This window comes from Diachasma alloeum, unplaced genomic scaffold (assembly GCF_001412515.2).
Source record: "Diachasma alloeum isolate Michigan unplaced genomic scaffold, Dall2.0 Dall_scaffold_01987, whole genome shotgun sequence".
NCBI lineage: Eukaryota > Metazoa > Arthropoda > Insecta > Hymenoptera > Braconidae > Diachasma > Diachasma alloeum.
In genome coordinates, this window is record NW_021682024.1 from 16,398 (window position 1) to 35,252 (window position 18,855).

Sequence of the window (18,855 nt, forward strand, 5' to 3'; positions counted from 1 at the left end):
TGTGAAACGACGTTACATCGAAAAAAAACACTGGAAGGGTCTCATTCTGCCCCGGAAAATACGAAAAATGCCATTGAAAAACTTCTTCAAAAACCGGGGGACTAACGATGCCAGGTTAATGACACTTGAAAAAAAAATTGAACAATCAACAGCAACAACGCTTTTCAGATGAGATAATCCGGTAGTATTTCGTCAGTCTCACTGTATTTATTTTTAACCGTAAAATCTCGACACTCAGACTTCCACGACAGTCCTCTTGAAACTGAACATTGTTGGATGCTGCAGGCGTGTGTGTAAACGTTTCATTTCGTCGGGTCAAAGCGTCGGTAGTTGCTTTCGTATGACTTGTTGTTCACTCGTAACGTTTAGAACGTTCCAAACCTCACTGCGTTGCTATTTGAATTCGCCGTTTTCGTTGCAAATTATTCGGAGAAATCGTTGAAACCTCGTGGGCGTAGGCAACAAGTGTCTGTTCCGCAATTCACCTCAACCGGAGAGTTAAAAAAAGATTGTTCCCAAAAGTTTTATCAGCAATATGAAATAAGATGACTATAAAAAGACTGAACCATTTTATTTCATTTCTGGAAGAATTTTGCAGGATCCGGAAAGTGATGAATAATAAATTCGTTGTTTTAGTAATTTCGTGACTTGAAAAATTTCATCTTACTCGAATTATTGAGTATTAATTAATTGTTGTGACAATGGATAGAACGATGTACGGAAAAGTTCACCCTGGGGCCACTTACATACCATACAGGATTACCTCTAAAAAAGCTGAAGCACCTGGTTGTGAGTGTTTACTTTAAATATATGAAGCAGAAATCTTGAATTCTCTTGTGCGATTCGGACAGTCAAAACTATCAATTAATTTTTTCGGGAATAACTAGCAACTGTTTCGACTCTTTCAGTGCCTGGACGACTTCATTAGTGAAAAGGCCACGTGGCTAATGTTAATTGTCAAAAGTTCTTCAATTATTCATTTGTCTATTTATTTTGGAAGCAAGTGAATTTACTTCAATATTTCGTGATGGTTTTCAAGTCAAGCAAATGTAACGTAGGCGGAGTAGCTCGATGATTTGGCATTAACTCACTCAGTAATTAGATAGTAAAGCAGTAACATAGAGGCTCCGTAACGTTTCACTACCTCTCTAATTAATTAATGATTTAATCTCCAATGCAGCAACTGCAATCATTTTTGTTTCGTTCATAATTCGACGAACTCTATGCGTTGAGGAACTGGAATCAATCGTTAAACGTGAAATCCCTGGAAACAAGAGAGGATATACAACAGTTACCACAGAGTTTGATGAGAATTCCTCTGACGTTCCTATGTAATTTTTAAAAAATTTTTACCTATTGAAGAGGAAAATCTGATGATTAAAAATATGATTAAAGATGAGGGGTCACTGATGAAATCTGGTGTACAAATGAGATTGAAATCTTATAAAATCTTGAAATCTCGTGAAATTCCATGAAATTGTGATGAGGACTTCATGGAATTTTGAGAAGGAATTCATAAATCCCATAGAATTTTTTGAAATATCATTTCGAATCCATAAAAAAATATTGAGGTGAAGGTAAATGAAGGAGTATGTGACCTGAAATAATTATAGTATCCTTTTTTTATTATACTTCGAAGAGATTACTCGTATTCAACGAGTACATTAATAATAACTTGAGGATTTATTTACTTAATAATGGCGCTCATTCTTTGTATAATACTCGCTTTATATTCAGGCGAACCATTCGTACTAGATGGACGAGAAAGAGGGCATCCATAAGTTTTGAGTTCACACCAAGACGGTTTCTATGAACTCACTACAAGCTGGTTGTTCTCAACCTCGTACCATGAGAATATAGACACATGATACCTTTAAAATTTTTCATCCGACATTGCGTTGGTGCACTTGACATTGAGTATTGTAATTGTTTACCTTTATCAACAATATATGAAACTAGCGCCGTCGTTGATGCCCATTTATTATGCCCTTGCTTTTTTTGTTTCTTTCGAAAATTAATGATTTATCGTCGTTTTAGTCTATTGAGAGTTAAAGTTAATGAAAACAATGCGTCTCGGTTCATTGCTTGTTCAATTTCAATATTATAATAAGTGATCCACTAATTCTGAGTTTCCTTCCTCATTGAATGAAATTTTAATTACTATATTGTAATCAAAATTATATTCAGAGTGCAAAACAACAATTATCAAATTTCTCACAGTCCATAATTTTTTTGTCTTCGCCTCCCTCTTTATTTCCGTTTACGACAAAAGTATTCAATTATTTTTCCAGAAAAATTATGGGGTCAATTCTGATCTTCTTTCGCTAATTCGAAGTGTCTTCGCTTCATTCATGATTTTTTTCATGAAACTTTCATCATCTAATCATCTGAAATTTTTTCAAATTTTCTATAATCTTCCGAAATTTATATGACTTTTTTTCAAGAAACTTGAAAATTTTTGTGGAATTATGGAGAAAATCCAAAGAATTACCAAATTATTTCCTCCTTTCGTATTTCAATTAATCAGAGTGCAGTATTCGGGCTTTCATGACTGCTTCGAATCAGTTTTATTTGCGAAATGCCGCCCTTTCCTATCAATTGTTTTCCCATTATTTATTCAACAATCCTCGAATATTTGAGAGATATTGTAAATGCTTTGTAATTTTCAAAAACTCCATAGATTGTCTCTAAGTTCTTCAGAAAACCTCATAATTGTCTTGAATTTTTGGAAAACTCCCGAATTATCTTACATTTGGGGAAAAAATTTACAGTTCTGATTTTTTTGGAAACCTTTTGCAGCCTTCCTCAAAGTTTCTATAATTCATTCCCTATTCACCCCCTTATAGATGGATTTTGTAACGAGGCTGAAACACGTATTTATTAATTTCTAACAATCTCTTGATGAGTGCTCACATAAAAGATAAAACCTACTCTAAAATTTTCATATTATCAGTTTCAATAGTTTCGACTTTTGATTACTATCTTAGTCAAGCTGAAGGGCTCTCTTACCATATTTATAACACAATTCCCGTCGGACTCAGAATTCCTTTCTTCCATTCATTGTTCATAATCATTGTCATTGCAAAAAGCAGTGCGACTGATGAAAATGATGTGCCTCAATTTATTAACTATGAAATATTTATATTGCAATGAATAACCTGCGCATATGCTAATTCCTCTACTCACTGAATAAGATTTCAATCATAGTTACAATTCAATTTCTACTCGAACATAATTCGAAGAGTAAATTGCCGGAATTCAATGTTTGGTGATACTCTGGTAAAAGTGCTTGCCAACACCGTGATACAATTTTTCAATCAGTTCACTCGGTAATTCAATTAATCTATTGTTCATATCATCAACATAATTCCCCATTTAGAATATTGTCACCTCATGTTTTCAGCATCAAATTGGAAATTAAAACGTAAAATGACAATTTGACTTCTGCTGAATTCTTTTTTGTGAATCTGAAATTCATGTTAATGTGTCAGATATTATGAAAATATCATCATTCCTGTTCTCTACTGTTATGGAATATTGAGTCACAGCTGTTCATTCATAACTCAATTTTTTTATTCCTATATTATTATTATTCTTTGTTCAACATGAAAAAGTCTATCATCGTTTGCACTGTAGTGCATTCAGATTCTTCAGCACTTCATGTAAAAAATGTCATATATAAAGTCATAATTCTAGTTATTGATTCTAATTAACTTTGGAGGAAACCTTAGTAAACGCAACATTAAGAAAGTTGAATCATTCTATTGCGCCCGACCTAAATGATTAGAACAATTATAATTGGTTTCTCAATCGAAAATACAGAGTAAGTAATTAGGTGCAGAATATTCACGTTTTAAATGAAAATTCAAGCAACTTTTTACTTTCATACTGTTACGAAATGTTGAATTCCATTAAATTTTCAGTGAATTTTTAAATTTCATGACTTTCCTCTCTCAAATTAAATTAAATGTCTTGCTCCTAATAATTACCACTGAACTATCCATGAATTTCAATTTTTTTCAACAGTATAATTGCTAGGGAAAAATGAAGTCGACTTTCTGAAATACATTAATGAAATGATTGGAAAATCACAATTTTCGGAGACCACAACCGTTTTTTATATAAATAATCCAATAGCATCAATGTTTCACTCAAAGAATAATTTTTTTCGTGTAACGGGACCTGAAAAACCCCATCCTCGCCTTCGACTCGGAAGGCAATCTTGCACGTGGAGGACGGTGATCTGTTTTCCAAGGCTCGGGCATGTAATGTACTATTCCTGAATTATAACGAATTCTTCCATTTTCAGAATTTCACCAAAAATTAATTCCATGGCAAAAAAATCAATATTATTCGATTTTGTGATATAAGTATTGATTGCATTAAACAAACCATCGAATAACCAAAATCAAATGAAAAATTTAAAATTGAATATTTTTAGATTTTCTATTTTTTTTTCAATCCATTTTCGACATTCAAGTTCATTAATCATCTATAATTTAATCTTGTCAGCTCTTAACTTTTATCACCAAAAAATCATTTCGCATTCCATTAATTATAAACAAATGCGTGTATTATAGAAAATATGCACTGATGTATTTAATGTATACACGGTGTTCGTTTCTTATTCGAGGTTAGAAATCCGATTTGTAATTCTAGCGCGCTTTCGTAAATAGCACTGTCGCGGCCGAATTACTCATTCTCATGAAAGTTCTCATGAGAATGCGTCTTTCATCCGCCGCAATGACTCTGAAGATAACATCATGTGGCAATTTATTCGAACGACACTCTATTTCTGTTTCATACGTTCATGATCGAACACGTCCGTTCGACTTCGACTTTCGGTGAATCGATTCGACATTCTTCAATTCGAGTTTTCATTCGGCAGCCATTATGCTTTCCTTTATATATAAGGAAAGCCAGAAGTCTTCCGATGATTGGGTTTTTCTGTTTCTTTTTTTTTATACACACATGAAGTAACACCTCTGTCCCATATAAACTATATCCATATAACATATATCACTTCTCATAACATTTTCAACATTTCAATCAGTTATTCCAGCGTCAGACTTATCCGACCATTTATTGTTCAATGTCAACGAGCATTTTACTCGATTCAAACGATTCAAATCTTCTGAAATCCTATGAATTCTCTTGAAGTCCCTTAAAATCCCTTGAAGTCCTTTGAATTCCCCCGAAATCCCTTGAAATCCTGAAAAGACTTCAGAAATCTTAGAAATTTTGAAATCTAGTGTACATTCTTTTCCCGAGTGATTACCCCCTCGCATTAATTGGAATTACCTTTTGACTGGATAGGCATCTTTTCCTCCGTAATTTATGTAATTAAATTTGTTCTATGATTGCTACAACCTTGTAACAAATTTGAATACGTTCGCAATGAATAACGCAGGCTATTGAGTTATGCGTGGCGTGTGGATTTGACGGCTAAAGTCATGTATTTTTGTTTGAACTAATGCCGCGCGCGCATTAGCACTTGAAAAAAAAAATCAATTAAGGCTCGTCCAACAGCAGTACTGAGTATAAATACCATTGGCAACAGTAGTTGTAGGAAATCACTCAACGACTGTAGTTAATTTACTTCCATATTCAATTTTCCAGTTCAACATATATGAGACAAATCATTGATGATAAATTTTAAAATATTGGAGAAGAATATGGTTTCTATTTCTATCAAACTTCGAATGGAAGTTGTAATATCTCAACAACAGAGGAAAAACATTGATCTGAATTTTCACATTTATGGCAATATGGGATTTAAAACTATTTTAAATGGGAGAGTGAATGATTTTTGCTTCTTCCTGGCCCGGTATTCATAATATGAAAATGACAAAGTAATAGTCGATCAATTTCAAGGGAAAAATTGAATCTCGACTGTATACTGTGTTGCGAATGTAGCGAAGCAGTAAAACGGTTTAAGGATTTCCAAGTATCTTTTACAGTTTGATACAAACCGCCCTATAGATTCAGCGATTTTCAATCAAATTTGTCAATTAAATTGCATGAGAAAAATTGAAAAAAAATCATGAATATTTAGCGTTATTCAAAGTGCATTTTGCGCATAATAATTTTTTTTACATCCGTTGTTTATAAATAAATAATTGAGATTGTTTACTTTCTTAAAACTAATTGTTTTAGACATGAAATTGATTTCTGATATAATTCAGAATATAATTAAATTTGTTACGATTCCGAACAAATGATTTCTATGGTGGAAAATTGACTGTTTTCAAAATATTTATAGAAAAAACTCGTAATTATTAAAAATTGCAATTTTAAAATTATTTCATCAATTTTTCTTCAAAAATGAACTTTCTAATATTTTGTCAAATTTAAAAAATGTTTTCTAATGGTTCAATATCGAGATTCAAATTCAGACCTGCAAATTTTAAATGATAAAATCATTGTAAAATATCCGAAAACTTAGGGTCAAATGGGACACAAATGAATGCTCTGAGGTTCGAGTACAAAAGTAGAAAATTATTTCATTGGAGAAAAAATAACCAAAGTACTTAGATATCCTTGAGTCGAAATTATTTTTGCTATTTGACGAGTCAATTCAGATGAAAACCTCATTTTCGAAAAATAATCGCTTTGAACCCTTTTATCACTGCTACTGAATTAGTAATCGCGCTTGACAATTATCATTTACTCAGAAATTTGTCTCAGATACCACTCAATGTTTATATGAGTGAATTGATTCAAAAGCCGGAAAATTTATAATTTCACAATTTCTTACGACTTACTTTTTCACACATCCTCACTAGAAATTCTATGAACGATTTCATGTTGAACCGATCTAGAAGTACACGGAAAAAAATACTCATTTTACCGTACTGTGCAGAATATTTTTCTGGAATATTCGTGACAAAATATTGAATTTGGAGTAAAAAAAATTTTGAGCGAATAGTAATTTTTCCGACTCTACAATAAATTTCACCTGGCAGAGCCAGTTTAGGGTGTGAGCACGGTAACTTTTCTGGTATTTTTTTCCTCGATGTGCTAACACTGGAATTTAGTAGTATGAGATGATTGTGAATGGACATTAAAAACATTTTTAATAGTAAATAGTGCTCTTTTCGTTTGATTACTCACTTGAGTTCAAAATTCACTGCCAAGCTCAAAATAGAGCGTTGATCATTAGTAGAATGGATGAGCGACAAGACGAGGTAAATGCGTTCGTAATGTTGATGGTAGAGGACTTTGAACTCTCATAGCTCATGCTAAATTATTATCTGCCAAAAAATGACAATCTCCCCTCAAAATTAAAATGAATAAAAAATACAATCAATTTGGGGCGGAAGTAATCCGTTCACTAAATTCCGAATTTTTGAATTGATTTTTTGAGTGAAATTTTCAACGTAAATCAAATGCAAATTAAAATCCTGATGACGATTTTCAAGTTAGAATGAAAAAGTTGAATCCGTTTATTTTTGAATATCATTTTTGAAAAAAAAATCATGAAAATATTATCTCGTGTTTTTTTTATTGCATTTCAGGTATTTTGTAAGTTGAGTTGAGATCATTATAGAAAAAAATCGACTGGGTTATTGGTCGCTTGCTTCGCTCGCGCTCATTGGGTTGGGAGAGTGGGTGGATTGGAGTGGGTGTGACCCATTACGGGTCGAACCAATAACTCTTCCCGCCCAATTACCTTTTCTTCATTCATTAGAATTAGATTTTTCTAAGCAAATTTTTTTATTGAGATTTTCCATTGAATTTTATCAGCTCAAATTTTCTAATTTTTTTTATTTCGCTGAAAAGAATAATATTCACAAAAATTGACCTCTATTGAAAATTTTTTGAAAAGTTTCCAATTTCCAAAATTCATGTTCGAATTACTCCAAAACCGCTGAGACGATTTTGCTGGAATTTCACTCCAGTCTTAATCATACAAAGTCACATCAATTATGATGACAAGAAATCAATCTCATCGTTTCTCTGAGAGAAATCATCAAATTTGGAAAAAAATGTAATTTTTCACCGTTTTTTCACAAGTTTTATTTTCAAATCTAAAGAACCGCTGAGGCGATGTTGTTCAGAATCTAATTAGTTCTAAGTTACATGAAAACACATCGATTGCGTGAAAAAAAATTGAATCGCATCGTTTGTTGGAGAGCAATTGTAGCATAAAATTTTGATCACAAAAAGTGTCGGGAGAGTTTCTAGGGGTCATGAAACGTGAAGAAATCATGAAATTTCCACAATTGACTTTCGGGGTCATTACAATAACTTCCTCCCTTCGGGTCGAGAAGTTAAAAATGAATGAAACATGTCGATTTAAATTGAGTTCATTGATTGAGAATAAGTAATTCGAACAATATGTATATTGCGTACCATGTGGAAATGAAAATCTATTTTATCAACTGTAACTAACATTTACACATATCATCTGCAGAGGGCGTGTGGCTATTCCCTGCAGAAATGAAAACAAGTATTATTCCACTTTCAATTTACTGATATTTCTGCCTCGAAATCGTCCCACAATGAATTTAAACGCCCGCGTAAACCAACCGAGCGTTCCATGATTGGGAATATCTGACGTCACTGCTGGGACTTCTACTTGAGAAACCTACATAAACATACCGCAGTCTTTTAGGTTCATTCGAATCGGTTGCACTTCACTTTCGACTCTTGCAATTTCTCGTTACACAGAAACACATTTTTTTTCTTCATTTTTGTTAGTCAGTCAAAATCATAGAAAGTAAATTATTTAGATATATGAAAAACAATGCTTTTGCCATATTTCATTTGGCGATATTTCCGAATTTTCACGCGACGTTCTAAATGATTTATTCATTCTATTGTTTGTGATGAATTTCAATGAATTTTATGGAGTTCTACAAAATTCGTTGGTAAAGTGGTTTAATTTATTGTCAGGAGGCTTGGGCTCAGTTTTCAATTGAGGAATTCATCGATCAACTACTGAACATGATGATGATGACGGGTGAGTCTCATTTATGACGGAGATAAGATCAAAAATCGAAGGAAACAGCTAATTTGCTTAATGAGATCATAACTATCAGGAAATTAACTGGTCAATTCAGTTGGTATCATTCAGAATTTAGCCGTACGAAAGGTCTTTTGGAGCTGAATCCTCAAATAACTTATTCCTCAGGTATCAAAGTCGAATTTGGATAATTCTAATCACACGCGGGGAAAAATGCGCTTCTAAAGTTGGGATGTTAATATCTTTTCCTGGACACCAGACTGGAATCTCAGTGTCTTTACGGTTTTCCAAAAGAAAATTTGAAGTACACACTGAGGAAAAGAATTACTTTTGTCAAGGAATCATTTTCTTAGAAGACGAATTCATTTTTTTATATCCATCTCCAAATATTACAATTATGTTGAAATATAAAATGATTATGCTGCCTATGACATTGAATGTAACACCCTTCATTATTTTTCAATTACTTTTTAAATTTGAAATTTTTGTACGTAAAATAATTGGGAATAATTCTAAATGTTAATGATTGTCAATGGAGTTCATTCAAGGTCGTATGTAGCATAATCATCACATAATTTAAAATATTTGGAGATGGACTTGGACCAGATGGGAACGACTGGCGTGACGAAATACGCTCCTAAAAAAATAAATTCTTCTCCCAAGAAAATAATTCCTTGGAAAAAGTAATTTTTCGTTCCCAGTGCAGCATTCCAATTTTTGAAGAAATTCTTATATATGTTATTTTTACTCATTTTACACATACAAACGGTGAAAACACTGTACGGAGAGAAAAGTTGAATAAGAATTACCTAAAAAATGGCGGCAAATTTTACTGTACGAAAGGTAATCGTGGAACGAAATGTAATTCAATCCAAAAATACCTGTTTGTGGAGGATATTTTACGATTCGTTCGCTACACAAAATACATTTAGTAATCGAGGATCATACCCACTACACTCAAAATTTACTGTTGAACATAGTAGAAATTGTGAGTCGGTATAGTAGAAAGTGGTAGAATCCTTATATATAAAGGAAAGCATAATGGCTGCCGAATGAAAACTCGAATTGAAGAATGTCGAATCGATTCACCGAAAGTCGAAGTCGAACGGACGTGTTCGATCATGAACTTATGAAACAGAAATAGAGTGTCGTATCGAATAAACTGCCACATGTTGTTATCTTCAGAGTCATTGCGGCGGGTGAAAGACGCATTCTCATGAGAACTTTCATGAGAATGAGCAATTCGGCCGCGACAGTGCTATTTACGAAAGTACGCTAGAATTACAAATCGGATTTCTAACCTCGAATAAGAAACGAACACCGTGTATACATTAAATACATCAGTGCATATTTTCTATAATACACGCATTTGTTTATAATTAGTGGAATGGGAAATGATTTTTTGGTGATAAAAGTTACGAGCTGACAAGATTAAATTATAGATGATTAATGAACTTGAATGTCGAGAATGAATTGAAAAAAAAAATAGAAAATCTAAAAATATTCAATTTTAAATTTTTCATTCGATTTTGGTTATTCGATGGTTTGTTTAATGAAATCAATACTTATATGACAAAATAAAATAATATTGATTTTTTTGCCATGGACCTAATTTTTGGTGAAATTCTGAAAACGGAAGAATTCGTTATAATTCAGGAATAGTACATTACATGCCCGAGCCTTGGAAAACAGATCACCGTCCTCCACGTGCACGATTGCCTTCCGAGTCGAAGGCGAGGATGGGGTTTTTCAGGTCCCGTTACACGAAAAAAATTATTCTTTGAGTGAAACATTGATTGCTATTGGATTATTTATATAAAAAATGATTGTGGTCTTCGAAAATTGTGATTTTCCAATCATTTCATTAGTGTATTTCAGAAAGTCGACTTCATTTTTTCCTAGCAATTATACTGTTGAAAAAAATTGAAATTCATGGATAGTTCAGTGGTAATTTTTAGGAGCAAGACATTTAAGTTAAATTGAGAGAGGAAAGTCATGAAATTTAAAAATTGACTGAAAATTTAATGGAATTCAACATTTCTTAACAGTATGAAAATAAAAAGTTGCTTGAATTTTCATTGAAAACGTGAATATTCTGCACCCAATTTCTTACTCTGTATTTTCGATTGATAAACCAACTATAATTGTTCTAATCATTTAGGTCGGGGGCAATAGAATGATTCAACTTTCTTAATGTTGCGCTTACTAAGGTTTTCTCCAAAGTTGATTAGAATCAATAACTAGAATTATGAGTTTATTATGATATTTTTTACATGAAGTGCAGAAGAATCTGAATGCACTACAGTGCAAATGATGATAGATTTTTTCACGTTGAACAAAGAATAATAATAATATAGGAATAAAAGAAATTCAGTTATGAATGAACAGCTGTGGCTCAATATTCCATAACAGTAGAGAACAGGAATGATGATATTTTCATAATATCTGACACATTAACATGAATTTCAGATTCACAAAAAAGAATCGAGCAGAAGTCAAATTGTCATTTTACGTTTTAATTTCCAAAATTTGGTGCTGAAAACATGAGGTGACAATATTCTAAATGGGGAATTATGTTGATGATATGAACAATAGATTAATTGAATTACCAAGTGAACTGATTGAAAAATTGTATCACGGTGTTGGCAAGCACTTTTACCAGAGTATCACCAAACATTGAATTTCGGCAATTTACTCTTCGAATTATGTTCGAGTAGAAATTGGATTGTAATTATGATGGAAATCTTATTCAGTGAGCAGAGGAATTAGCATATGCGCAGATTATTCATTGCAATATAAATATTTCATAGTTAATAAATTGAGGCACATCATTTTCATCAGTCGCACTGCTTTTTGCAATGACAATGATTATGAACAATGAATGGAAGAAAGGAATTCTGAGTCCGACGGGAATTGTGTTATAAATATGGTAAGAGAGCCCTTCAGCTTGACTAAGATAGTAATCAAAAGTCGAAACTATTGAAACTGATAATATGAAAATTTCAGAGTCGGTTTTATCTTTTATGTGAGCACTCATCAAGAGATTGTTAGAAATTGATAAATACGTGTTTCAGCTTCGTTACAAAATCCATCTCTAAGGGGGTGAATAGGGAATGAATTATAGAAACTTCGAGGAAGGTTGCAGGTTTCCAAAAAAATCAGAACTGTCAATTTTTTTCCCAAATGTAAGATAATTCGGGAGTTTTCCAAAAATTCAAGACAATTATGAGGTTTTCTGAAGAACTTAGAGACAATCTATGGAGTTTTTGAAAATTACAAAACATTTACAATATCTCTCAAATATTCGAGGATTGTTGAATAAATAATGGGAAAACAATTGATAGGAAAGGGCGGCATTTTGCAAATAAAACTGATTTGAAGCAGTCATGAAAGCCCGAATACTGCACTCTGATTCATTGAAATGCGAAAGGAGGAAATAATTTGGTAATTCTTCAGATTTTCTCCACAATTCCACAAAAATTTTCAAGTTTCTTGAAAAAAATTAATATAAATTTCGAAAGATTATAGAAAATTTGAAAAAATTTTAGATGATTAGATGATGAAAGTTTGAAGTTTATGACATCGTCGAATAAAATTGTGAAAAAATCATGAATGAAGCGAAAACACTTCGAATTAGCGAAAGAAGATCAGAATTGACCCCATAATTTTTCTAGAAAAATAATTGAATACTTTTGTCAAGTTGCAAACGGAAATGAAGAGGGAGGCGAAGACAAAAAAATTATGGCCTGTGAGAAATTTGATAATTGTTGTTTTGCACTCTGAATATAATTTTGATTACAATAGTAATTAAAATTTCATTCAATGAGGACGGAAACTCAGAATTAGTGGATCACTTATTATAATATTTAAATTGAACAAGCAATGAACCGAGACGCATTGTTTTCATTAACTTTAACACTCAATAGACTAAAACGACGATAAATCATTAATTTTCGAAAGAAACAAAAAAAGCAAAGGCATAATAAATGGGCATCAACGTCGCGGCCGCTTGCGGCCGCGGCGGCGCTGGTAATAGTAAAATGTAATTTGGCGCGAGTAAAAATTCGAATAACATGAATCAAATTTTAAAGTTGTTTCGGTATAGTCCTCGTATAGTATGTTTACATTGAAATTTTTAATTTTATATTCTCCGTGTTCTGAAAATTGAATTCGCCCCACGATTACTTGATTTGTTCGGGAATTTTTCTCTAACTTTTCTCCATGTGAGAGTTCCAGCGTGATCCTAACTTTCTGGGGAAAATTTTCTCAGTGCATAATTATTTCGTAAACTTCAATTTTATGAAAAAAAAACCTCGAAAGACCTCTTCTTGTTGTATATTTCCGAAGTTACGACCGAAGTGCTTTTGATTGATGAAACTATTAGAAAGAAGGACAGATTGACCATTTGTTTTCTGACATTTTTTCGTAAGTTTGTGTGTGGGTAAACCCACCAATCCTTGAGACTAAATTTCCCCGAGGTTGGCGTCCATATAAGAGTCGTACAAACGGAGCATTCACGGTCTCTGCACCCACGTGCTCCTAACCGTTAATATTCGAACGTTCGCGACAACATCAGACGATAACAATGCGCTCGATGCAATTAATGGGTATTTTTAGATACACATGTGGTCATTCGGGCACGGCCTATGGAAATATATAGTGATGTTATCATATTATACATTCGTCGCTTACTGAATATTTATCGATTAGTCGAAGCTATCGATTAGCAAGCTAGATGTTCAGACGTACTGATGCTTTTCTTCTTCATACAGAATAAAAAGTTTTTGGTTTCCAGTAACAGTCTCTGGATTTCAGTACTCCATGGACTGAAATCCAGTACTCATGATATTTAATTTCAAGCACTTTGATTCTGGAATCCAGTACTTTGGATTCTTAAAGCAGTATGAATAAATTCCAGTTGAGTCATTGAATGTAATGAGGAAAACTGAATTCAAAAAGCAAAAAAAAAAGATTCATCATTGATAATTTTTCCCATGAATTCTAACTTTGGTGAGTGTAAGAAATTGATTTTTAATTTTTTTTTCATTCATTTTTTTTAAACAATAGTCTCTCGTTTGACTCAGGCATTACGGTTATTTAGGTTTTTTTTTAATGGTATTTTTTTCTAATTTCTCCCTAGCCTCGAAAAGTTCATTTATTCATAAGAGTTTGTGTTATTTTTACACTTCTAGATTAATTATTATCAACAATACTAGACTGCCGATTGAGCACAAACTCAACCAGAACGTTTCTATTTATATTAACTTTCGTTTAGAATGTATTTCAAGAAGATTTTGATCGTCAAAATTAAAGTTATGTCTATACTACTTTAAAAGGACTTTTGGGTACTGAAATGCAAAACTCTGGGCTTCTTACAATAAAAACTTCAAAGTCCTTCAAATTGACATCTTTATCTTCTCAACTTGTCTTCATTAATTATGGTGTGATATCACAACTTAAGCAACCTTCTCCCCGTTTCGTTAGGAATCGCCACAAATTACAGAACCTCTTCCCCTCTTCAATTGCGTGAGGCAATACTTGATTGCCCCCAACGGTTCTTATTTTAAGAGCCTAGGGACCTGGAATCCAGTATTATGGTTCTAGATTTCAGTACCGTAGTACTGGAAACTAAAAACTCTTTTTCTCTGTGTTTTATTTCAGCTAATTCTAACATTAACATTATGTTATCAATTTAGCATTTATTTTCAACTGAGTCGGAATATTGTCATGATTTCTCATTGCTGGTTTGTTGCTATACTGTGAAGCCACATTTCACTGGGAGCTGGACAACAAAAGATTTAGGTCAAGTTAGACGAAAATTGCCGGGGAAACCAAATCAATTTCAAATTTAAATAGTTCCCACAGTAATTTTCGTTCCATTTGCTCCAATTTCTTCTTGCCCAGCTCCCGGTGGAACAAGTATTATATAGAATACAAAGTGGTTCGAAATAAAACGTTTGATCAACACTTTATCTTGAAATAATCTTGTGAACGTGAAATTTTTCAGTTGTGATATTATTCCACATATTTTTCCGAAAATATTGAAAAAAAATAAATCATTCGTAGCTCAAAAATTGGAGGCCCTGGACTGTTTTGGCATTTTAAGCGTTTTCGGGCAAACGAACAATAAAAAATTTTTTTTTTGCACTAATTATTCGTTTTCAGATCCATATAATCGATCTTCAACGTATGAAAAGTCTCACTCCAATAACGTACGACTTTTAAAACTCACAGTACTCTCCCCTTAAAACTATTATACAATGCCTTTTCTGTCACTTTATAATAAATACTTATTGTTTATTGTTAGTATCATTAATATTGCGGAAAAGTGCGTAATATGGTTCAATGTTTCCGAATATGAATCGTGTGCAAAGAAAATTCTAGACATGCAAAGAAAATTCTAGCAAGAATTAGTGTGCTACCCACCAACCCACCGAACTAACAGCAGTCAGCAAAAGATTTGGATGTGGCAGCTTCATTTCGAAAAGAACCGCACCAAAAACTAGCATAAAATTTTGAAAATTAAGGTGAACAGGCCAATTGCTGAACGATTGGGACGGTCGAGTTTCGTGGTAGGATCTAAGATAAAAGAATCACCTAAATAGGAATACGATGGCTTCCATATCTTTAAGAATGTTGTAATTAGCAGAAAAAACTTATTTGAAGTGAAAATAATAAAACAAAAAATAATTAAATTAAGAAATAGTCGAATGCAGCAAAAACCCCTAATTTCTGGACGACTGGGCCATTTTTTTTTTATTTATTAAATGTCAATCAATAGAAAAAATTGATCACATGATGAAGGTGAAAAAAATCATTATAATTTTCATTTTATTTATGGAACATTCAATGCAAGTTGAAATTGTCCAGAAACTAACCCCCGTCCAGAAATTGAACTGTTCACCTTAGAATGCTTCATCAGAACTTTTTGGTGGCCCCTGCTGGTTTCACAGCTAGTGTTATTAGTGATCGGCACACTAATTCGTGGAGAGACTTGCACAAGATTGTGGTGTATCTTTCTCTTTCAAACAAGTGCGGTTAACTTTATTGACCATTTGATAGTTTCTTCAGTTAATTCCTACAAAATACACTCCATTCAATTTCCAGCTAATCGGGTATCGGCTCTCCTAATTTTTTAGAATTATCACCTGTAATATCACTAATTTGACATTCTAACGGTCATTGAATCTTCAGTGAAATGCTGGAAAAATATTTAATGTTTCCTATACTGATGATGAGGCTTAATCGTTCCAGTTAGTTAATCTATGTTCTCCGTTCTATTATGAAGCGATATAATTTTTTTTTTTCAATTCAAATCTATACGCCGCTACGGTGGTTTATTTTTAGTATGTAGGTGAAATGTTAACTTAGTTTCGTGGATGCGATAAAGACAGAAGTAGTACTCCTAGCCATTCTCGATATATGTAACCCCAACACGCTGATTCATCTTTGACTGCATAACATACACAATGAAGCTACGTAAATGAGATGAGGGTGAGAGAGAGATGGTGAGACTTTGTGTTAACGTTGAAATACAAATGTGAACGCGCTTTTTGGTTTCTAAGCCCCTTCGGAGGCGGAGGTTAGTGTATATCTTTCGCGGAGCCTTGCCAGACATCTTTCTCTGGTGCTGTCAACATTTGCTATAATTTATCCATTCATTTTTGGTTTTGTCTTTGTTGTTTTATTAATTTTTTCGTTCAATTCCATTCAATTTTGTGAGATCAATTGCAAGTGATTGACCTTAATTAATTTTCCTTTTGGGATTGTGGTGACGTCTTGTATCATCTCGAGAAAAATAGAATGGAATTTTTGTTCTCGGTTTGAGAAGAAGTTGTTATTTCTCCATGATTCGGTGGCGTTGGTCTGTGTTGTTTTTTCCCTCGGTTACATTTTTTAGAGTTTCTCATTTATTGAAATTTTAATGACGACATTTTACAAAGTTGTTTATACCGAAAGTGTGTGCGCTTTTTCCGTTCCAATTCTCGATTTATTTTTGGGATTTTCTATGTCCCTAGTTTTGTAAAACACGTGGATTAATATATTAACACTACGAAAATTTCTAAAGCTTTCAATGAAAACAGAAAACCGAATCGGAAATTGAAAGTCAATTGCATTGCTTTCTCGACCTTACACTGAAAAAAGATATATTTTTTCCATTCATTTACTTGAGAAAAGCATTCATTTCTTCACAATCGTATTTCTCCAATCGAGTAATTCCCAGGCGTGCCTGATTAGTTTTCAATTATGACAATCATGTTGCTCTAGAGAATGACTATGTTGCACATGACCTTGGATGAATTCCTCCAATGATTATTAATTTTTCCTAAATTTCTCATTTTCTAGAGGGAAGAATTTTGATTAATTTTTTAATGTTGATAATATAATAATGTTGATGATTATTGAGGGAGTTCACTCAAGGTCATAACTAACATGATAATCGTCTAGAGCAATATAATTGTCATAATTGAAACTTAAGGGGAGACTACTTCGAGTTTTAAAAGTCGGGGGCTATCGGAGTGAGATTTCTCATGCATTGAAAATCGATTATATATGTCTAAAAACGAATAATTAGTGTAAAAAAATTAATTGTTTATTGGTCGTTTGCTCCGCAGACGTTTAAAATGTTAAACCAGTCCAGGGCCTCCAATTTTTCAGCTACAGATGTTTTTTTTTTCATTTTTGAAAAAAAGTGTACAATAACAACTACGAATTCGTTTTTTGAAATTCCTCTCCTCCACAGCTAATTTCGTTTTGTCTAATATAAAAATTTACGCCATTCATGTAAAATAGGCAGATAAATTATCCTCAAAAGATTTAAAATACATTTTCGATTCTTTCAGAAATATTTTGCGGGCTACACTATTGGAAGAAAAATGAGATTTCACGGACAGTTGACAACTAATTTTCAGGACAGTGACACTGAATGCGATTTAGGGAAAAAAAATAATGAAATTTCAGGTTTCACTGAAAATTCAGTAAAATTCCAGAATTTTAAGTAGCATAAAGACGAGAATTTCTTAATTCATTTGGATTCCCAATCTAATATGAATATTCAGTGCCAAATTACATTGAATTTTCAGTGAAATCTGAACTTTCATGATTTTTTCCCCCTGAATCGCATTCAGTGTCACTGTCTGGCAAATTTAAGCATTTATTTACCGAAATTTTCTGGTTTTCTATTTATTTTCAAAGAAAAATGGCACTGAAATTTACAGTTTTCTTTTATTTCTCCACGAAATTCTAAATTTTCAATGACAAAATTCCTTGAAATTTCAGTGGTAATAAAATTCGATAAAAATTTCCAAAAAGTCTGTCGGAAATTTCAGACACACATTTTTAGGAGTGTGCTTTACATGAATGGTGCAATTTTTTATTTAAAAAAAACAGATATTAGCTGTGCAGGAATTGCATTTCAAAAAACAGATTCGTAATTGTTACTACACACATTTTTTCAAAAATTTTGAAAGAAAAAAAACTCTAGTTTAAAAATTGGAGGCCTTGGACTATTTTTAATATTTTAAGCGTCTGCGGGGCAAACAAACATAGAACAATTAATTTCTATGCACTAATTATTCGTTTTAGACATATATGATTGATCTTCAACGTGTGAGAAATCTCATTCCAATATCCCGCGACTCTTAAAACTCATAGTAGTCTCTTCTTAATGAGAATTGCCTGGGAGTGACGACTGGAGAAATACGGTATTGGAAAAATGAATACTTCTCTTTAGTAAATGAATATTTGGCAAAAATATTTTTTTCTCATTGTACAGGAGTTTCTTGTGTAGATTTATTGAAGCAAAAAAGAACAAATATTGCGTAATCAATTGAAGCATTGTGCAATTATTTTTATTGTTCCGATAGTTGAAATTTCAAGATTATCAA

The 18,855-nt window shown here is 32.7% G+C and overlaps 1 protein-coding gene across 1 annotated transcript in view; it reads left to right on the forward strand.

The window, feature by feature from the left end:
* Window positions 1-689: 689 nt before the first annotated feature.
* Window positions 690-18,855, forward strand: part of LOC107046790 (leupaxin) — a gene marked incomplete at its 5' end in the record, with an annotated part of 56,316 nt that continues 38,150 nt past the window's right edge. The window contains one exon of the mRNA XM_015269500.2: window positions 690-789. Within this exon, the coding sequence (XP_015124986.2) occupies window positions 690-789 (100 nt within the window). The remainder of the gene's footprint in view (window positions 790-18,855) is intronic.